Here is a 22349-nt window from a genome sequence, read left to right on the forward strand (position 1 = left end):
AATCCTCCAGTCCTAAAATCATAGGGGAACTAAGTGATTTTTTTTATTGTTGAGAAATGTTACTGCATTGTACAGCGACAATGTCAATATTATAGCACAGCAGTGAGGCCTTCAGATCCGCTCATCTTTCCACGAGGTCTACTAGAGCTGGATATCCTAGCCAAATCAGAGATTAGGTAGAATAAGTAAGACGAGTCAGAGATAAGGAGGAGTACGTGAGCCAAGTGAGAGATTAAGAGGAGCAACGGAACAGAAACGTAGACATAAGCGGCTGACGGTGTGGATCTGGGCATCTCGGCTAAGGCACTACAGCCTGGCAGCCTCACGGCTGTGCCTTCCCCCTGACCGGCAACAGATCACCTGCACTGGGCAAGGTGTCGACGGGCGTGTGCCCGGTCGCTAGGAGCTGGCAACGTGCCTGGGACTGGGTGAGAGCCGATAAGGCTGAGAGCGTCAGGGCAATGAATTAAACGGCGCCATCTGTAAAGGTCGGAGCTGGCCGCCTGCCCAGAGAGCAGCGCTTGGCAGGGGACAAAGCAGGAGGGAGACGGTGCCGTACTTACTAGAGAGGGCCTTCTCGTAGTTCTTCCCCATGGCAACGAAGTTCCGCAGACAGGGGTTGAACTGCTCCATGATGGTCTGAAAAGCAGGGGGTGGGGTTGTTGTCAGTTGTTGTCAGAAACAAATGTGACGGCTGAATAAATGCAAAACGCTTGGCTTATCAGTATACGCAAGGAGGCCCGAGTCCAAACACACATACACAAACACACACACACCTTTCCACCTCATGTGGTCCTTTATGGATCTTGGCATCATGTGGTTTAGCCCCACTGTGCACTGCTGTTGTATGCCATGTCGTATTGTGTGTGGCTGGCCCTTATGGAGGCACGCAGCCCTGGTGGAGGAGAGAGAGTAGGTGCCAACCTTGAACTCTTTTCCCGAGCTGAGTCAGGTTGGATTTGAGGAATAACAAGAGGAGGTGAAGAGTTCAGGCATCACGGGAAAAACCCACATAGGAGTAAACATGTTTGGACAGCAGGCGTCTTATTTTGGCAGACATCGGGAGCTTATGTTAAAGTCTGTATAGCATGTGCCCGTTTGGGACTGGGGGATGGGAAAAGCACACGAGGGGAAGAAGAAAAAAAAGTGTCTCCAGCTCCATTCTGAAAGCGACCAAAATAAACACGAAACCTGCATGCCTTCCCATAATCCTACAAGGGATGTTTAGAGAAGCAGGCACCTGCCATAACGCTCACGGCTGCATCCCGTTCCCCTCTGGGGCTTCCTCCAATTAGAGCAGCAGTATGAGGTTAAGCGACTTCCAAAGCCATCAGCCCTGGTCGCGACCACATTCCCCTCTTGCTGGCTTTCCCAACCTCTGAAACACTCCTTCTCTCCCCTCATCGCCTCGATGACGGGATCAGACCCTCCACATCCTGCGACGAGGTGAGGGTCATGGCAACTCCAGCAACCCACCCTCTGCCCCACCTTGCCCTCAACAACCCGCCCTCCCCACCCGAAGCGAAGGCGAGCTGAGGGCCTCGCTGCGCTCAACCAGGAAACCGCTCCCCAGATCCGCGGGTCACGTCTGCGAGAGAAGCAGTCAGGCGCTCCTTTCTGGAGCCAAAAAGATGAGTGCAGGACAGACGAGCGCTAGCTGCATCATCAGTACATGTCAGCGTGCTGAGAGATACCAGGTCAAACCCCCATCAACCACACTGTCGAGCGCAAGACAGATTTGGGCCAAGCCAAGCTGCGTGATTTAGGTCAGGTATTAATAGACTCCAGACTACACAGTGCTGCTACACATCACGTTGAAAATTTTGACTCAATTATTCATTGAGAAAGATATCAACGATAAGCGGTCAACACAAACAGGGGTGGTCACTTGGGGATGAAAGAGTAGAGGCCGCTTACTCTGGGTGAAGTGTGTGTGTGGGTGGGGGTGTTGCTCCACATACCGGCCCAGGTAACCTTGCTGCTGGCGTTTAAGTTCCTGAGCAGCTAATGAAACTGGGTCTGGCCCTGACGGGGCCAATATAACAGGGTGCACGCCAGCCCAGAGTGGCTCAGCAACACAGCAGGCACTGGAACGAACCACAGCACATTTGTGCACAGGAGTGTATCATCAAGTGCAACCATTTTTTTTATTTATTTTTTTTTTTTTTGGGGGGGGGGGGGGGGGGGCTAATTAAAAAATTAAATTTCTATGCCATGTTAATCCCGAATAGAACTTATGACTATTGTGTAGGACCTTCAAGCTACCAGTAAAACATTTGGTTACTGGTGGAGCTAAAACAGAGTCCAGTAGATGGTGAGGTTTCCTCAGTCTTCTGAAGGATCAATAAGAATGCGATCAAAGGAACAAAGTTGAAATGATAGCCTTGTAGGATTCAGCCTTTAAAAAAAAAAAAAAAAAGAGCTCACGTCATTTTGAATTTCCACGATCCATTACAACATCAGCTCAGCTGGCGCCGAACAAAAGGGGGCGGGGGAGGGACGCGCACACCAGTCACAACAGAGGCGCGCGGCTTCCTCGCGTCCTTCAGCAAGTGCTTCTGCTAGACGGAAGACCTCTGCACGTCTCAAGGGGGTTCCGGCGGCGTGAAAGTCTTTTCGTCCGTGCACCCCCACCGATTCCTCCTGCTCCTCTCTAAAGCTCCAATAGCCTGCTAATGTTCTTTCCCCTCAAGCACCATGCAAAGCAGCAACATTTTTAACAAGCTTTTGTATAGAGAGAGCGAGCGCGCGCGCGCGCGCGCGCTGGTGGGAGGTTTACATAACGCAGAGTCGTCTCCACGCCAGTGCTCCCATGCTCACCAGCTCAAACAGCGTTAGGACAGGCGATCTCCGCGGAACAGCGAGCGCAAACGCCCGCATTTGAAGCGCTCCCGAACAAAAAGCTTAGTCATTAGCACGCCCGGAACAACGATAATATGATGGCATAACGCCGTGAGTTTATGAGCCAAATGTGCTATAAGTTGGGGATGGGGTCATTGAGGGGGAGGGGTAAGCAGAGTTTCCTTATTTTGTCAGTTACTAAATTAATCACCCATCCCAGTCCTCTTGTGCTACATCGGCCAGCCTAATTGCAGGCGCTAATTGGAATCCGAGGCCAGCAGGCATTTCGACTGAGCCGGGCTATTCCTGCCTCGCTGTAAGGGGGGGGCACACGCACCACTTCACTTCAGTGACACGGCAACAGAGCTGCAAAAATGAAGTCAAGAGACAGACAGGCAGGAGACAGGTTCCACGTTAAGTCACAAACCAAATGTGCAGGGCTTTTCCCCCCTTTATCAACACACTTAGCAAGAACTAAAAGGGCGTGGCTTTTCTGATGTCACCCGTGAAGACCAAAAGCAGAAAAGCTTGCAGTCTGCAAGCTGGCTAAAAAAAACAAAACAAAACAACAACAACAAAAAAACCACACAACAAATCTCTTGCTAAGATTAGGCAAAAACCTTCCCAATGCTCTTGTGGCAAAGCCCAGCTTGTTGGTGACAGGACTGTAGAAATTAATTCCAGGAGGAGTAACTAACTAAAGCCCTGTTCATACACCTGTATTTGAGCCTCAGTAAACAGGCATGGGATCTGAGCAGGCATTTCAGATTACATGACTCCACAGATGATACAAAACATATACTTTCTAGTCCCTGACTTGCTCTGTGCAAGTCATTATAACAGACTACCTGTGTCATTAACTACCTTGTCAAAGTTACTGGTTTATGAGGCTCTTCTGTATCAGTAAAGCTAAAGGTGTGCCACCAAGACTGAGTCATACTGTTTAGTTTTTAAATCAATGACAGCCTTGGTACTTCGAAACACGCCTCTCTCGTGACCCTTTTCTGAGTCTTCTCTAATACAGGAGGCTTAGTGTAGTTCTGTGCATGTTTTTAAATGCTCTGCTGGGAAAACAGAAACCCATACTCATCATCTTAACTGTACATGTACAGGAGCAATAAATTATGCTCATGTGATTACTGTTATTCATATGTTTTGAATAATCATAAAATACAAGAACACAAAAATAACTATACAGCGGGTATCCATTTTTTAAAAAAAAAAATTGGACTGTATTAATCACAGTGAGAAGTAACAGGAATAGCAAGTTTCCCCAATATTAAAGCTATTGATAAGACTTACTAAACATGACGGTAGAGAATAGGGAAAAATTGTGAACCCATCATTAAGATCCTAATTGAAAGAAAGTGTCATATATTGGTATGACATATGAAATCGCTAAGATTTTTTTCTTATGAGAGCAAAGAAAGTTGGAAAAAAAAAAAAAAAACTATAAACAAACAGTTGCAAGGTAGTGGAAACTGCTGCATCTGCATTGCCAGGTGAAATGCAGTCTGGGTTGGCAATCAAAGGCCATGGGTGAACAATACCACTTTAGCAGTCAGACAAATCCTGGTGAGAAACAAGCCCTTTCAAGGGGAACACAGGCCATCCTGTATAAATTTCTCGCCCTCACATCGACAGCCAAAGCCACATCGCTCCTCGCTGGGCTTTCTGCCAAAGCACTTCAGATATCTTGCTCGTCAGGATGTTAGCCGATTCGCCGCTGTTAAAATGCCTTCTCGGTGGCTACTGCCTCTTCATCCCCTCAAGTAGAGATATTTCCGATACGCCGCCATGGGCGCCTGCCTGCGACGCGAATTCCTCCGTGGCTCGATGGCTGACCCAGTGGCGGTGGGGCCATGTGAGCACACGCACACCCGGAGCACTCGACGCATGCAATGGGGAGGAACGTGTACCGCGCGGGGCAACTGTACAAAGCCATGCCGTCTGTTCACCTCCCCACGTCCTAATCACATCAAGGGTCAGTGAGGAGGAAGTCTTTGAGGAAATGAAGGTCGACTTTCAATACACATCCCAAACATGATCCAATTTTTAATCGCAAGATCAGCTTCATTCACCAGGAATGCTGAAGTAACAACTTCTCGTATCACACGCGTGACTGCACAGATGCACAGGAACGCCAGCCCTCATTTCAGATATGAAAGGGAAGAGAGGATGACGTGATCGCCTGTCCTAGCGTCCCTTCACTGGTTTCTGGTGAAATTTAGGACGGATTTAAATTTTATTACTGGTTTTGAAGCCTTCAATGGAAAGGCACCTCCATACCTTGCAGAGATTCTGCAGGTTCGTATTCCACTGAAAGCTCCCAGGTCTGCCAACCTAATGCTTTTAGAGACTAAGCTCAGGAGCAGAGCTGAGGACACTTGGTAGTAGCTGTCCCGACTTTGGAATAACATTCCCTCCCGTATTACGACTGCTCCATCTTTAGACACTTAATTCAACGCTGACGATACAGTTCTTTAACTATGGCGTTTGCCTCTAGTTGAGTTGGGTTAGCGATTGTAACTTTTTCTGCGTCATATGTTTTGAGACTTAGCTTTTACTGCTATGACTGTATCCATTTCACCTCAGGATCACTTCAATATTAAGCCTGTACAGCACTTTGTTGAACCATGGTTGTTTTAAATTTACTATATAAATAAAAATCAGTCTCGCCCTAAATATCAGAGACACGTCTGAGGAAACTGTTGGGTGTGCTCTTTGCGTGCGCAACTCTGCTGTGTACATGTACATCTGTTTATTTAGGTACCTACATGTCACCCTGCCTGAAGCAAACGCATTCTTAGTTAAAGCACATCTTCAGAGGTAAACACATGGATTATGACGTAGACTGCCCCCCCCCCCCCCCACCAAGGCCACTTGCTTGATCATGTACTCAACACAGTCCCTGCCATTCATTTCCAAACACAGCAGTGTCCCAAACCACCACACCTGCGAAGGTCCTCAAATATCCAGAATGCACTGCATTAGACTGGCCTCTGGCGTTGTTGTTTGACGCGTCGCCGAGGCCCGAGTTTACGCTCGCCAGCGAGGAACCCCGCCTTGTACCAGAAAGAATAGCCTGAACCTCACAAGAGCTTTAGTAACATGTGCAGAAGCATATTCCTGTAGCTCAGCAGAGGTCTGACCATAAAGAAGTCATCACAGAATTACAAGGCTTAATGTCTTAGCAAAAAAAAAAAAAAAAAAAACCCTTTACAAGGTATAATTTGTCTGCTGCTGCAACACTAACGCATTAATGTACTGTCCAGAGTTCACAGCTAGTCATGTGCTTAGAAATTTTAGCTGAACATAAACATTTGGTCAGTACTTTAGGTGAGTGTTGTGCATTATTTATTCACCATTTCAAATGCATGTGCAGGCTACACAGAATCCCCAAAAGGTGAATATGATTTGAACTGTATTACTTTTCTACAGAAACTGCAAAACCTGTTTACCTCAAATCGATCATATTAATCCTCAAATGCATTTAAAATGTCACTATCTGCTTCAGGAGAAAAATGTGTTATGGTCATGGAAATTAGTGGAAATATTGATCTTTTGTGGCATCAGCTGAGAATTGGATCATACCATCTTTAAACCAAATTGAAGAGAGAAAACCATACGGAGGGCTGCAGTGGTTTGGTATTGATTATGACAAACGGCAGTGGTGATCAATACTGCAGCTGTGTTAGACCAGACAAAGTTTAGTCTAGTTTGAATTTAAATACAGGGCGGAACCAACGTTCCCAAATTCGTGAAAAGTCCTCGGTTTTCTTGCCATGTCCTTGTGTATGAAAGAGATTGTTAGGCAGAGCTCTCTATCCCTGTAACCCCCTGACCTCACACACAACATTCCACTCTCTGGCAACTCGGCACTGGTGTCCATGGAAACCACAGTGTGTCTGCTTCTTTGCCGCCCACCCCCCCGACTTGAATCACTACTTTTAAGAACTTAATTAGGATCAGATTTTGAATGCCTCTCTCTGACTAAGTGTTGCTTTAACATTGCTTTAACAAAAGGTATTCCTCTGCATGAATTCTTCAACATGGATTACAACTTTCACCATTATACCAAAGAGCACTATGCGAAAGATATCTGCGAGCGACTAAATCCAATCATGTTTCCCTTACAAAGCTACACTTGCATCAGCGTGGTATATAGGACTACAAAGATATGCGCGATTGGCAGAAGCACTCCCCGGCAGAAGTTACACACTCAACTGTTCCACTGATCATTCCAGGCAATTCAAAATTCCAAACCTCCACGAGTCAAAGGTTTGATCGTCAGTAACGGTTCTCCAAATTCCAGAGTCGGAAGGCCAAAGCATGATGGTTTTGCTCACCTGCCCTGCAATAGCGCTGTGTGGAACAGCCCTGTGAGGTGAGCTCACACCCCTCCACGCACTGGGAAGAGGGAGTCATCCGCGGGCGTTGCCACCTTCTGACTCTACAGGAGTTCGTTCGGCTGACCTAACGAGATCTTGAGCAGCAAACGTCGAAGGGAAAGGCGTCCGCAGAGGAAGCTAGTGCGAGTTCATGCCATGCGAGATCCCGTGAAGGATCTGTGTTACCCTGGATATAGAGCACTTATCTCTGCCAGACATTTGTAAGGTGAAGGCTGTCTGCCTGCATCAAAAACGTAACGTGGATGTGGAGAAATATGAGTTTGGCTTGATCTAGGTTACTGTGGTCGTCACAAACTGACCTACGCTGTCCTCAACCGAAGCCATGAACCCACAGCCACACAACAGGGATTCATTTAGCCCTAAACTGCATCCTGCCAGCCCGAAAACAGAACGAACTCCTCTCAGCCGGAGCCAGTCCAGCCCATGGGTGTCCGTGAAAACACGTGCCACCAGTCCCTGCAGATGAGCAATCCCACGGTGACCTGATAACTAACCCACCCCACCCCACCCCTCGCTCGCTCAAATGAGCCATGGAAGCGCGACGAGGAGGTCGCCGTGCGGAGGTCGCCATGCTCCTCTGCTCCAGCTTCTCTTCTCCGGGTAATTACAGGCCCACAGCCCTACGTAGCAATTACAGACCATTTCCACAAGGACGTGGAAGCTCTCTCCACCCCCTGCCCCCTCCCGTCTCCTCATCCACTCCTTTCGGCTTTTTTCCTCATTCCCACACTCGCTCTCCTTAGCCAGGGGCACCGCCGTCATCCCATTCACGCTTCTCGCTCTTGAACGCGAGACACAGAGAAGATAACGCAACCCGGGCCTTCAAAAAAGACCCTGGAAACCGTCTCATCGTAACAGTACGACCCCCTCGGGCCGAAACGCAATGGCGCGCAGAGCAGCCCGACGCGCCGGTGCCACGTGAGCTCGCAGTTCCACTGCTTCGACCTCAACACGTTCGTTAATCAGGCGGCGCGTTGTTCGAAAGCTCCAGTTTCATGAGTGCTCGGCGAGGTTAGTTTAAGAGCTCGTCTCGTTTCCGAGGCGCTTTTAAAAGAGGGAGCGCTGACAATAAGACACAGCAGCAGCTCAGAGCCATCCGCCTCCAGACTTGGCGAGAGTGTGGGTGTATGCAGTCGATCTGAGCCTCTTCTTATAAAACCCATTTCGTGACACACACACACCGTTCCAAATGACTGTCAGGAATCAGTGGGAAAAACAAACAAACGTTGCCTTCAAAGGCCCTGGGCATTCTAATCATGCAGCAAAGGTTATACCTTTGTTGATGCTAGAACTCATTTTAAATGGATAAATAAACTGCAGGGCAACTCGGAGACAAAGCAGCCATTGGATTAAGACGGTAAATGCAGTGCAACTCAGCATGGCTTAGGGGTCAGAAGAGGGCAATTACAGTGGACATAACATAAGCAAAAATGCTAAAAGCCCCCCCAAAAGCCTTTTAAGTGATCTAAACAAAGCGATACTTTCTGCCTTTCTACAGTACATTCCTATTTCCTAAGCACTCAATTTCCTCCAAAGACCTTCTCTACCCTCCCTCCTGCTCACTCATGACACAGTAATGACAGAAACACTTAATAGCATGTTGTTGCTAAGAAACCACCTAGATTTCCCCATATGCACACTGAAATGCAGTCCTGTCTTTTTTAATCAAATCATACCGCCTAGTTGTAATAACTAATAAAACTTGTCTCCGAACAAGCACAATGTAATAATATTTCTCAGATTACCCTGTTACCAAGTGAAAGTTTTTGAACGGAAAAACGTGTTACCACTTCTCATCAACATGACAGGTTTGGTATGCATTAGCCAACGTCACACCCAGTAGTTTGTGCTATGGGATACAGACCAGTAAGCCAGCCATCTAAGCAGGCAAACCTCCCTACAGTTGACTGTTTGGGAGAGGCACCCGGGACACTCCCCTTTTGAGCGCCGTTTTGGCTGAGGATTCTCGACAAGTCACACCCTGCCCCACACTCAGCAACAGGTACCGTGTGTGCATCAGGCCCCTTTAACAGCCTCTTATGCACTCTGGGCTTGCAGCCACTAGTATGATTTGGCTGGCGCGGGATGATTCACAGTCCTTGAGAAGTTTGGTGAGGTCCAGGTGGCTCGAGCCTGGAGCCACCCAGGTGAAGCCAGGGCCTGACATGCCCCCTCCCTCTCCCAGGTGGACGGAAGCCTTTTCATATCCAGCTCTGTCTGGAGGCTGGGTGGAGCCGAGAGTCTCGGCAGAGCCTGAAAGTGTCGAACCCTCGACTCTGTCTGAAAAGAGGGGGGGGAGGGGAGGGGAGGGGAGGGGGGGGGGGGGTGACTCATAGCGAGGGCCTGTTACTGCTCGGCCGGTTCCTCAACAAGTGATTGCTAACAGTTAGGGAGTGTGCTTATTATGAGTGTGCTGGTGTGTGTGCCCAACAAAGCTTAAATCAAATGTATACCCACACCCTGTATTTAAACACACGCTCACCTGCAATCAGCCATGACTCATGACACTGCAAATGACACTCTCCTCTGATTATTCAGCAGCTGTAGGCCCATATCAGAATCTCCACTGACTATGCAATGCACATTCAGCTTTCACATCCTAGCCTCTCTCTCTCTCTCTCTCACACACACACACACACACACACACACACACACACACACACACACACACTCCTCTCAAATAACACACAGTCATTCCGTAAATAGCAGGAATATTTATTTTAGACAGGTCAAACTGGAAGGACACAGCCCGTTGTATGTAGCTGCTTCACACCATGTCTAAATGAGCCAGGCAATCTAATGTGCTTTTTGATTCCATCGCTGGCTCACGCCCTCAGTGACCATGTACAGACAACCATGGCACAAACCTGTGCTCCGCACAAAAAGCAAATGCGCCATATTAGCACCTGCGGCTGACACGACGTGACTAACAATCATGCACGTAGCGCAAATGGCAAAAATACGTTTGAATACAGAACAGACTGGCGTGAATACGGTGTGGATCGGTGAGCCATTGCGCAGTTTCACGTGTTCTGCGAGGCAAACGACAGCACTCGCCTACAGGACACATCCGCCTGGCCTTGATCACTCAATAGTTTCTTTGTCCTCGTTTTAGGTGTTGGACTTCAGATGGCCTATTTAACAGGTTTATCGCGGGAAAGGTGTTTAATCCAACTGGAGAGTAAAGCTCGTCTTTTTTCTGGCTGTATGTCACCAGTAAGCTGCACACTGCATAGACTTTTGTAGTGAATCCCCCTGGGGTCAGAGATGACTGAACCTGTTGCAACACAGCAGCCCGTCCCCCCTCCTGTTGAAAACGTAGTGATGGAATGCCCTACCTACCTGACCAAAAGCCAAGCCCCTGGGATTGCGCACGGTGGAGATGTAATGTCATATGAGAGAGCCAGAGAGAGATTTATAGGAGATACAAAACGCGGACACGCTGTTAAAAAGCCTCCTGTCGTCCATACCCAAAGCACCAAGTTTGACCACTGATCAAGATAAGCGATTTCTCCCTTCCCTGCCAACAAGCACATCGACTAAAGTATTTATTCTCTTTGCGGTACTACGTAGCGCGCTGAACACCAGTTCAGCGACTAAAGTGGAATGCCAAGTCCAGTACGTTTAAGTAGGCTGAAAATTCTCGATAGATCACGATAGATCACGCGTCGCATAGCCGACTAAGAATAAAGTAGGCATTTACTTAGCAAGACCTGTAACCCAGAACTTATCAGCAACTACTTTACCTTGTATACATTTTCCGTAATGCGGTGGACCTCGTCGGTACGAGACATTGTGAATTCTTCAGTCCAAACCATTAACACTCTTCTTGATCAAAAGATGGTTATCCGAACACAGTACTTTCGGTCTCCTACGAACAGCTGAGGACGTGATAAGACTCAGCTGCGAATCTTGCCTATGGGAACTGTCTTTTTTTCCGTTGCTCAATGAGCTCGGCGAGTCTTTCGCAGCAGAAGAGTAAAGCGCCCACCGAGCGGCAGTAATTGAAACTGTTCGCTCAGTTTGGAGTGGCCCCGCCTACAAGGAGTGGCTTTACGTACCTGTACGCATTACGCGCTCTCCGTCTTAGAAGCATGACAAGCAAGTGTAACTGATAGAGGGGAAAAATAAAATAACTAACCACTGTATGTTATATAACTAATGTAAGTTAATGTATATATTAATATACAAAATTTTCAAATTCCTCCTGAGTTGTCAACCTAGATATATGAATACACGCACATTTTAATATTACACACTCTCTTTCGTGTGTATGTATATATATATACATAGATAGATAGATAGATAGATAGATAGATAGATAGATAGATAGATAGATAGAGAAAGCTAAACAACACAAATAGCTCATAGCTCATTAGTGTTACTCTTCACAAATTGTAAAAATTAAAGCGCTCACTTAGCACAAACCGCTAGAAGCTTGTGGGTGGAAGAACAATGCAAGATGCCCACATGTTCGTGTGAGGCTTAAGTAACCTTCTGGTTATTGAAGTGAATATTGTTTATTAACTGAAAACATAAAGTCTTATTTGGTCTGAAAATAAAGTGTTGCAATGGGAAGTTTGCAATCTGATCACCTGATCAAAACTTGAACCAAAGCCACACACTGATTCTTTATTTCACCATTATTACAGTAGAATACATCACCACACCTTTGTATTTAGACAGTATTAGAAAGTTGACTGCAAGTGTCAATCAGAAGTGAGTCCTTAAAAACACAGTATGAGCTAATGCATAAGATAGCTTACGTTTATTAACACCTCGCTCACCCAAGCTGCCAAACAAAGAGGAAGAAAGGAAACCAATTGTCACCTGGATAAATATCTTTCTAAATAATCACAGATACCGACACTTGATCTGCAAAAACCTTTCATAAGATGTGTCTGTCACAGCGAGGGACTCCGTGGAGATCCAATATCAAGGTTTAGAGAGCCACCTGGTGGTCATGCTATTATATAATAGAGAACCTAGCTAACACAGAACACAGATAGGGACTTCACATTTAAATACAAAAAGGTCAAGATAGCAGGACAGCTTCTTTAAAATATTTTGACCAATTAACTCAAACCTTAAATGACAGCCTTATGGATTATGAGGAAGAAACCTCAAACAGTAAAGACTACAATTATCTACCTAGAATTTCAAGATAAATTGAAATGTTGTCTTATTGAAGAACTTTATTGCCTTGGCTGCAAATGGCTGATTATGTTATTTCTGTGTTTTCCACTTATTTTCTAAACACAGTCACAAGAGCAGTAGCGGTGTACATCTGTCATAATCAAATTACTTTGCTATTAATCAAATCATTGCTTAATGTGAGTTAAATGAACGATGTAATTTGCCAATTAAATTCAAAACATTTTCAGTGCCATTAAGTGGTAGTGTCAAGGAACAGTTCAAGCCTGTCAATTAAATCTTTTTTTTTTTTTTTGCATTTCCAAAGTATAAAATATTTCACATGACACTGCATGCATGTGCTGAGTTATAGGTATATGACGATTTAGGGAACAGAAGAGTGTATTTGTGCTCTGTTTAGGCACTGCCCTTACTTCCAAGAGTAGTGACACGGCGTTGATAAAACCACTATAATGAGACTGCAGGGTGTCATTATGCTGCCAGCATCTCTGGGTCCTCCTTGATTTTTGCTGGTTTTCTCTCTATGGCAAATTTTTAAAACATGAAGAAAACAGACAAGTAAGAAAGTGGGAATGGGACATGCCCCACATGGGCAGTTTCTGGTACTTTCTGCGATGCTGCTGCACATGTCTCTAACAGTCCCACCTTTCTCTGTCTGCAACGCTCCAGGCACGGGCTCAGTGGGCACCTCCGGAAGCCGGACATCTTTGGCCTACAGGGGAATAGACGACCAGCGTCAGATGCAGAGCGAGCCCTCGCTGCTGGACGAACGGCACCAGGAGCCGGATGGCTGTGCCGACGCTACAACGGGCTCAAGCGGCATCTGCCCCATGCAGATGGCACACGCTTATACACACACACCTGAGTGATAGCCTCCAGCTCTGTCAGCGCTGCCTCCTCGTCCTCCTGGCTCAGAGAGCCTACCAGCATCTCGTCAATTTGCTGTGGGGGCATATTTAAAGGTCACTGGCTCAGTGGCGTCAGCAAGGGCAGACGATGGCTGGGAAATGGAGTTTGAAAGTAGCACAATCTGTTTGAACAGCATTTACAGTGACGTGGGGGCAGTAACTGGAAAAATACGCGGGGTGTTGGGAGACAAACCTTCTGATATTCTACAGCCTCCTGTGTCTCCTCCATTATTCTCTCCACTTCTTCAATGGACAGAACCTGATGCGATAAAATATCAACTAAAGGTGCTTTTTTTTTTTTTAACAAACTCAATTCAAGTAAAATATAGTAACACGACTTAATTAATACATCGGTTTTGCAGAATTTTCGAGAAGGCTCAATGCTGGTGGTTAGTTGTGAAAGAAATCAAGAAAGTGGGTTTTACGGATGTAAAGTCTACAGAAACAGTGCTCTGGGTCTAGGCAGTGTCCATCTCTAATCCCTTAATCCTTTTATCATTGCCTGTATTCTTTAATTCTACTTTTCTCGTTTAGACAAACGTCGTGTATTAAAAAAAAAAAAAAAAAAGTTGTTTTGCTGTTGAAGGTTACAGACTGCTGAAACACACCCCCACACCAAATGCTGCGTGAATTCCTTACCTCATGCATTTTTGTCAGGCAGTCACTGCCAATCTTCAGACCTTCCAGGACCTTCATCTCAATCTGAGCATATTCGAGGTCTTGGACCTGAGAAGAGAGCACACTTCCATACTTTTATGCATCCACAATACTGCATTCTGCTATACCACAAAGAAAAGAAGAAAGTAGGACACTTCCATCGAGTGAAGTCTTCTGCAGAGTGTCATTCTTTTGGATCAGTGCAGTCTCAGGATATACCCTCACCATGCGCTCTAGGTTGCTTATCTGGGTCTCAGTCTTGTCCAGCAGTTGATCCTGGTAGCGCTTCTTTTTGAGCAGGAGAAGAACTTTTCTGTAACATGAGCACAAAAGTCATTAAAACCTTCACATTAACAGCCAACTTCACCCATCCAGAATGCAGATGGCATTATACAAGTGCAGTGATTTATATTATGCGTAGGTACGGTGTCTCAGTATTTGGACTTGGAAGTATTAGTATTCTAAAATCCCAATTACTGTAATAGCGAGGTTCTAAACTAATGCATTTTATGGAAGATTACAGTTTGCAGGCTTACTCCGTCTTCCCATCCTTCAGGAGCTGTCTGGCTAGAGGTCTCTCTTTCTCTAGCTGCAACGTAAGCTTTTTCTGGTACTGTCTCAGCTTATCTCGCTGATGTTTCAGTTGCTGGTCAGTGAAAACAAAGCAGCTAGTTAAATACATCAGGTTAACCCAGACACTGGAATAAGCCAACGATCCATCCGAGATCAACGCACGTTCATAACAAACCTGCTTAGTGTTGTGACCATCTAGCTAGCTAACGTTACACAGGTAGTACCGAATAGCTGTTTGCAATGAACAGGAGTGTGTTTTCTCTAAAGCAGGTTGGCACGAAATCAGGCATAGCTACGCTAGGTTCATAACTGTCAACAAAAACCTCCATGGACTGGTAAATAGGACACAGGTCCTGCTTGCTGTTGTTAGCCTAGCTAGTTGAATACAAGCTAGTTATCCTGGTTACATTTAAGTAACGTTATACGTTTGACATTACTTAGCTAAACTGTAAAATTGCACAAACAAAAATCACAGCTCATACACTTTATGACCATCACAACTAACGATATGGGTTATCGCTAGCGTTAGCTACCAAAATCGCCCTGTCTTGCTCGGTGACTGGATTTGGGTGTCCCTTTCTGCCCAAAACGTTTCCCATTGCGAAACAACATCCCCGCACTCTGCTACGGTCGACTCGCTTTTCTGAAATATAAATTATGTCTTTTTGGAATACATGTCAATGATTTGTCGAGTGTCGTTCACATTGTTCATAGTCGGTCTGAAGCACTAGGATGCAGTTAGCAAGCAAACAGGAAGTAGCTGCTAATCCACCCAGAGTTCTGCGGTCGTTGCCCTGATCTGAGGTCAGCTCTATTGCCTCAGTTTGGGATTTTTGGGTGGACGGAACCGGTCCTACATCAGAATACACTGTCACCCCAAACCCTGTGATGGTCGTCCCATGGCCACCGGAAGTTGGAGAAGCACAAAGCCACAATAGCGTAAACATTTGTCGGACGAACAGAAACATTTATACATTCACAACCAAAATGAGAACTAAAATCAGTTGTTTCTCAAAGATTATCTGAAAATGTCTCGGGTAAATCTAAGAAAGTCTAAAGTTAGGACATAATCTTTAGACATTTTCACAGTGTACATGTAAATTCATTTTGTAATAAAATAATTAACAATAAAACGGACAAATTATTTCTTTAATCAGTTCTTACACATACCAAATTGGTGTAAAAAAAAAAGGGGGGGGGGGGGGGATAAAAAGCACTTTTGAGAATCTTTTGACACATTTTATGAAGAGATCATCAAGAAATCATGCTAGGATTCAGGCTATATATTATTGACAGTAGTACATTTAGTCAAATACGTCTTATGAGAAATACCTAAACCAGAATGCCAGTATCATACCTTTAAAGGCAACAAGATATGTACACTCTCAAAACACACTTATACAAACATCTTTAGTTCCTTGTTTCAACCATATTCACACAATACATCAGTTTACAAACACTTAAGTGTTTGATACAGGAAAATGGGTCAGCCTAAACCTTGCATAATGTCAGTCTAGATTGCTAAATAGGTAATGATGGTTAACACAAAAATTTAACAGGGAAGTTCTCACAGAACCTGAGCTTAAATTTAATAAAATGCTGTTCGCTTCCCATACCCAAATTGGCACCATTAATAAAGCTACTTTAATACATGACTAAGATACAGTTCTGAGTGGGACACCACTCTCATTGCTTCAAAACATAACTGATCACTTGAGTACTAAATGCAAAACACCAGTGAGGTAAAGTTTCATTGCAGCATCATAACTGTGTATAGAAGCATCAGTGGTAAAGACATTCCTTCATCATAACGCACAACAAAGCCAATACGTCTAACGGGGAAGCTCTCTGTAGCAGGCAGGAAGTTTTGTCACACCTGTTGGCCTCATGTCACATTTGTGTCCATTTGTCCATTGGTCCACTTCAAAACCAAATAAAAGACTATTAAAAAGCTCACGATGGAGCTGAATGCATTTGTGTGGTAAGTTCAACAAAATGGCTGTTTTTGTTGTTTTTCCCCATTATTTCTTCTTTCATCACCCGCTTAGTTATGCTTTTGTATAGAGCGGACAAAGGTCCTCGCTGATGTTCCGCCCTTAACTTTGGAGATGAGGAGGCTGTGTGGTTTCAGTCTGGGGTACATGCAGTATCTGAGAAAAAAATCTTCACACTGGAGTGTGGAGAGAACACCAACAATCTAGACCTGGAAGTCTCTTCCACAGGGTCTGATCTGGGCATCAGTCATAGATAAGTAGGTATTCCTCATGCTGGGTGAATACTGTGAGAAAGGCAGAGAAGAGAAAAGCTAAGAATCTCCATTATCTACATCGTTCATGTCTTCCTACTGCTGCTAAGTCTGTATGAACTCAGCAAATCAGGTTCAGTTGAGAGGTGGTGTCCTGTTTTATCATATCACCGCAACATCCACTGTGTGAACAGTGATGAGCAGAAGTGCTTTTAAAGCCGACATAAGAAGGTGAGCCTGGTGTGCCCTCTGAGACAAAACAAACAAACAAACAAACAAACAAACAACAGCAAAACAGCAACAGGTCAAGTAAATGTGGAGTAAGAATTCCACGAGCTATTTAATCCAACCAAACAAAGTGTTTAGCAGTGCTCTGACAGAGAGTGCGGGTGAACTTCCAAGAAGCCCACTTTGTGGATCAGGGATTCATTGGCTGAGGGGGACGAAGTAAGCAGGAGACACGAGGACGAGGGATGAGGGACAAGGCACTGGACGTGCGAGGGAGACGACTCCCTGTTCTTAACTGTAGGGGGATGCATCTCCAGCAATGATAAAGGGAAAAAAGACACTCAGTTAGCTGCAAAATAATATTCCATGAAAATCATTAACAAATGATTCCCATGGCACTGGGAATTAGCTACGTTTGGATGGATTCTTAACAGCTGGATATCTTTGCACATTATTCTTGTGAACTGCAAATTGCTCTCTGTGTTCATTTACATTTAATGAATCAAAATATGAAGTGAGATGCCATGAAAAAGATAATTGGCTTTGGCTTCAGCGTCTGCCATTTCTGATAGTAATGAAGACTAAACACCCTCAGTGAATGAACTGTCCACCTTTCATGATATCACGTTCCGGTTTGGCCTGTGTGACTGTGGTACTGCTTGTGGTGTTTCTACTGTGTAGATATTCTGATGGGTGTAAAGAGTTTTGTCTATGCGTTTTAGCTTGAAATGTTAAGTTTTTGTTTTTTTTTAGTAGCTCAGTCATTAAGAATTAGATGAACTACTATGCCACACTTTGCTTAATGATTTAATGTGTGAATTTCATTCATAAATATTTAAAAACCATCATTAATAATCTAAAGAAAAGCTTACGTTTGAATCTCAGATAATTCTTTTGCATGTTCGTACATATAAACTTCAGACTCCAGATTTTACAATTGCGAAAAATGTTTCTCAACTAATTTTCTTGGTGTTAATATATATTTACAGTGACACACTGAGATGCTTTAAGAAGGCAACTCACCCAGGATTCACAACCACAGTGAATGTGCTTCCTCTGCCATAGCTCACCATCCGCTTTTACGGCAGCTCTGTACTAGTATGCCAGTGCCTCTCATAGGGCCCCTGGGCAGGACTACACCACAGTTCCCCTGGGCAGGACTGCACCGCATCTCACCTAAATCTCGGAGTCCCGAGATCATATAGATGCTCCATCATTTAACCACATTCAATTGGAAAGTGCACTCTGTCTCTTGCTGTTTTGGATTCATCTCATTTTCAGCAGGTTACGCAACACTGCTGGACTATTACCAAGCCCTCTGAAGTAGGAGATCAGGACGAAAGATCTGAGCTGTTTATAATTTAGCCTACTCGTTTGACTCTTTTCATATGATGAAGAGATATGTAATAAAAAGAGAAGAACACTACCAGGAGAAATCAGATGAAGTTTTCTCATTTTTTAAATTTACTTAGTTTATTTTTGGACTAAAAACAAAGCTTTAAAGCGAGTGAGAGAAGCGGTATTAGACGCTACATCTTACAACCAGCAGAGGGCAGTCTTGCACCAACTCTAACTCAATAACCTGTTCATGAGCTGGATTGTCTCAATGCACAGTGAAGTAGCTGGTTGTTTTGATTTTGATAAGCCTGACTATTGGCTTCGTTTTACTTTTACGGGAAGCAACAAAACCCAACATACCGAGGGTGGCGGTGAGCCTCTCCCGATCAACGGCACATTCTCATATTGCGGAATCCCTCCGAACAGCATTGACTGATTCCTAGTACACAAGGATGAAGGAGTAACTTGTCTTTTCCAAGCTTTTTGGTGTGGTTATATTTGCGCATGGGTGGACACAGGATGGGACTTATCTCACATGTACTCGGGGGCAGGCGTGCCGGACGAGGTCGGCATCGGAGGCTGCAGGCTGCCCTGACTGCCCAAACTGCTGCTGTAGCTGCAGAAGCTGTGCACATTGCTTCGGTTCGAACCGTAGGCGGCCATGCGCTGCGCCCGCGGATTAAAGGGATCCTCCTCATCTACGTCGTGGTCCCCGTCCCTGCGGGTGGGGGAAGGGAGCGGAGGGATCGCGTTAGTTGTCCGTAATGCGTGAGGGGGCGCTGGGTCTGAGGCTGGAGGACATGCCTACCTGCTGACCAGGAGGCTGAACGATCGCGGGATGGCGCATAGCATGACGCAGAAGGCGGCAGCTGCCAGCAGGGAGAAAAGGCACAGATAGAGCACGCCCTCCACCCCATCATAGCACAAGCCCACTAGACCATCCAGGTAGTCCTACCAGCACACACACACACACACACACACACACACACACACACACACACACACACAGATGGCATGTCAGAGCGCACTGTGTTAGAGAGGAGCACAGTGCTCTTTGCCTGCCAGCTGCTCACCTTATGCAGGCTTCGGCAGTCCAGCAGCACAGTGAGCTGGTGCAAGCCGGACTCAGTGGAGTTCAGCAGCCGCTGAATTCCCAGCAGGTCCCTCTGGTGAACAGGCTCACGGTAACATTCATAATGATACGCAGTCTACAGTTGCAAGGTGAAAGAGCGGTCGTAACTGGCCGGAACTGTGCAGGAAGTGGGGAAGCTCTTACCTCAGCAGTGGGGAAGACGGCGAGGGAGAACTGCAGTAGACCCTGCACCTGTATCTGCATGGTTGTCAGAGACCTCTGGAAGATGGTCAGAGACTGCGACATCAGCAGGGAGAGAAAGAGGAAGCGCTTAACCGAGCGCATGATCACAGCCTGGTCCCAAGAGCCATGATACATAATGCATTTCGATATTTTTGGAGGTGTATTGGATCAACAGGTGAGTTAATCCGCATCTTATATCCTTCATGCAAATCCTCTGATGGTTGTAATCTCCATCTTCTTCTGACTATCGGGCTCTGCCTCATGCATTTGGCCCCAAGGATGTTTACTTAATAAATGATGAAAAACTGTTGAGTTTCAACAGCCTAAAGTAATGCCTGTATTTCTATAAAAGCTTTTAAAGCAATCCCTCGGGTGCTCTATGGAAGCGAGACAAAGCTAATTACCACAAATCCACAGACTAAAAGGATTCCCTTTGATCAAAGTTTATTTCCATATCGCCTTTAAGTAATTAAATTGAGTGTGCTGATATTTTAGCTGTGCCATAATAATGGGGTTTAACACAGCGCTTTCTCTCAATTAACCACTCCAGTTATGCCCTGGGCTCCTGGAGACTGCCCCGCTCACAAAGCCTGACAGGAATGCTGGTGAACAGGACGTGTACAGGACGGACGCACCTGCTGAAAGGGGCTGGCAAGGGACTGGCTGCAGTAGAGGTAGTAGTGGACAACATCTGCGAGAGAGAACGGACCCCGTCAGCTGTGCCTGTCAGGGCTCAACCCCCAACCCTGGCCTGCTCCCTTAGCCAGGGTTCCTCATAGCTGCTTATAGTCATGAACTGTGCAGCAATGGTTTAATTCATATACAGGATATTGAGTGTTAGGAGCCTGGCGTGTGCTGTCGTATCCTTGATGTAGCTCTGTTGTAGTGACTTGCCTTCCGTTAGGAACGTCTTCGTTCGGTTTACGATGAACTTGTCGGGGGACACGCAAAGGTCACTGGTGCCCTTTGACAGTTGAAGAAACATGTTTACTTAAAAATCAGCAAAACAGAGACAGGCATACGGAGACATAGAGAGAGAGAGCTTGAGTGTGTGTGTGTGTGTGTGTGTGTGTGTGTGCACAGTTACACGTGTGTGTAAGCATAGGACTAGGGACAGTGTGAGAAAGACCGTGTACATAACTTTGTAGCAATTTTAGAGACACATGTGTATAAGACTGAATTTAGGGAATGTTGTATATGTTGTGGAAATTATACACAACTCCAGAGCTGCTGTAAACCCTGTAATCTACTTTTCTGCCTGCAACAGGACCAGTGCTCTTGGCTCGTCTACTCGGGCCTGGGCAGGACTGATGGTCATGCTTAAATACTTCCAGGCTCCGTGCCACTGGAGGGATCCTTTTCTTGGCATAAACACACCAAACCTCAGCCACAGGGTGACTCTCTCGTGGAATACCAACACGATGACCAAAAAAGGCTCATTTCTTGTGAAGAAGAAGAATCATCTGGAATGCATCAATCAAATGTACACATCTCCTGTAGGAATCCCAGCGTAGTTCTGGACTTTGTAAATATTGGGTAAAAGGGAAATTGGAAAATCTGTAGGACTGGACAACAAGAACTATAACTTAAATACCTCCGGTGTAGAATAACTCCGAGTTGAATACCCCTGTCAGAGCAGACAGACTGAGGTGATACCACCTGCAAGATTATGGGTTTGATTCCCCACGGAGTGCATGTACTGTCATCATGATAAATATACAAGGCTCTCTGGGTAAGAGTGTCTGCCAAATGATTAAATGTTAACAAGCTTCAGTAATCTACACACACCAGTGTCTGAAACTAGTTCATCTTCACCTGTGATAGTGCATCAGTCCGCCTGAGCACGTTATAACTCAAAAGTAAAGTTTCTATTGCTGTGTTTTCCTGATAAGAAGGGAACCATGAATCAGACTCCGGTTTATTTTGTACTGTAGATCACTGAAGGGTTTTTTTTGCTGCAAAACAATCTGGGAAAGTCAACAATACGTTTGGGTCTGGTTCTGCAAAAATGGGGATATTCCAAGATAAAAATGGGGATATTCTGAGGTAAAAATGAGGATATTCCGAGCTAAAAAGACCCACCATCGAGCTGACCGCACAGGCCATGTTGTGATGTGAGGTCACAGGGCAGCCATGTGAGCTGTACCAAGCCAATTTACCCGTGCTGTTCACTAAACCTCTGACAGCAACCTTCTGGGCCGGAGTGAAAGCAGAAACAAAGTGCGCTTTCCCAAATCATATCACCCTAATCCATCCATCTCCTCAGCGCTGATTTACTGAAGTTTAATTTGCTGAGAGACACAGCAATTACAGCGCTTCGTAATTTTCATCTTCAGACAAATGAAATCCAGAGGAGAGCTGCTATTTTCTGTAATTGGCTTCGGGGTGAAGCGCAGCTGCGACGAGAGTGACGACGATCGCACCCGTTGCCGCTTGTCTCTAGTGGAAATATTTGGACGTGTTTCATTGCGAGGATGTAACTTAGTTGCCGCGTGCTGTGCGCCGCACTGGAGACCCAAGGCTTTCCTGAGCAAGGGGTGTGGGAGGGATTCCACTTTATGGGGGCAGGAGCAGCGTCCCTCCTCAGCTCCGCGCTGAAACTCGGGCCTCCTCTGGGGACGCTGCGTCTGAGGAGGGGACATCATTAATTGCTTAGCTGACTGGAGGGTCCCACCTGG

The 22349-nt window shown here is 45.7% G+C and overlaps 3 protein-coding genes across 11 annotated transcripts in view; all 3 read right to left on the bottom strand.

Moving 5' to 3' along the window:
• baiap2a (BAR/IMD domain containing adaptor protein 2a) overlaps positions 1-11246 on the bottom strand; it is a 36754-nt gene extending 25508 nt beyond the window's left edge. For all 7 annotated transcript variants that reach the window (XR_004776633.1, XM_027010826.2, XM_027010829.2 and 4 more), the window contains exons 1-2: positions 11000-11246; positions 564-639 (exon numbers count right to left, since the gene is read on the bottom strand). Coding sequence is in view for 6 of the 7 variants with exons in the window: in XM_027010826.2 (XP_026866627.2) it covers positions 564-639; positions 11000-11071 (148 nt within the window). In the remaining variant the exon portion in view is untranslated. The remainder of the gene's footprint in view (positions 1-563; positions 640-10999) is intronic.
• Positions 11247-11864: 618 nt separating this feature from the next.
• LOC113577876 (charged multivesicular body protein 6) lies at positions 11865-15288 on the bottom strand. Its single transcript, XM_027010778.2, has 8 exons — positions 15079-15288; positions 14509-14618; positions 14198-14285; positions 13955-14041; positions 13509-13574; positions 13269-13349; positions 13053-13119; positions 11865-12928 (listed from the first exon to the last, which is right to left on the bottom strand). The coding sequence occupies exons 1-8, from the start codon at positions 15142-15144 to the stop codon at positions 12879-12881; spliced, it is 615 nt and encodes a 204-aa protein (XP_026866579.2). The 5' UTR covers positions 15145-15288; the 3' UTR covers positions 11865-12878.
• A 467-nt stretch (positions 15289-15755) lies between these two features.
• The window catches only part of ttyh2l (tweety homolog 2, like), a 23097-nt gene continuing 16503 nt past the window's right edge, over positions 15756-22349 (bottom strand). For 2 of the 3 annotated variants that reach the window (XM_027010779.2, XM_027010780.2), the window contains 8 exons: positions 20566-20635; positions 20307-20362; positions 19633-19725; positions 19430-19522; positions 19165-19307; positions 18892-19074; positions 18717-18795; positions 15756-16823 (listed from right to left, as the gene is read on the bottom strand). In XM_027010779.2, the coding sequence (XP_026866580.2) occupies positions 16743-16823; positions 18717-18795; positions 18892-19074; positions 19165-19307; positions 19430-19522; positions 19633-19725; positions 20307-20362; positions 20566-20635 (798 nt within the window). In that variant the 3' untranslated portion in view covers positions 15756-16742. Of the gene's footprint in view, positions 16824-18716; positions 18796-18891; positions 19075-19164; positions 19308-19429; positions 19523-19632; positions 19726-20306; positions 20363-20565; positions 20636-22349 lie in introns of those variants that run through there. The other variant, XM_035525625.1, reaches the window with a different exon arrangement.

Source organism: Electrophorus electricus, chromosome 1 (genome assembly GCF_013358815.1).
Source record: "Electrophorus electricus isolate fEleEle1 chromosome 1, fEleEle1.pri, whole genome shotgun sequence".
NCBI lineage: Eukaryota > Metazoa > Chordata > Actinopteri > Gymnotiformes > Gymnotidae > Electrophorus > Electrophorus electricus.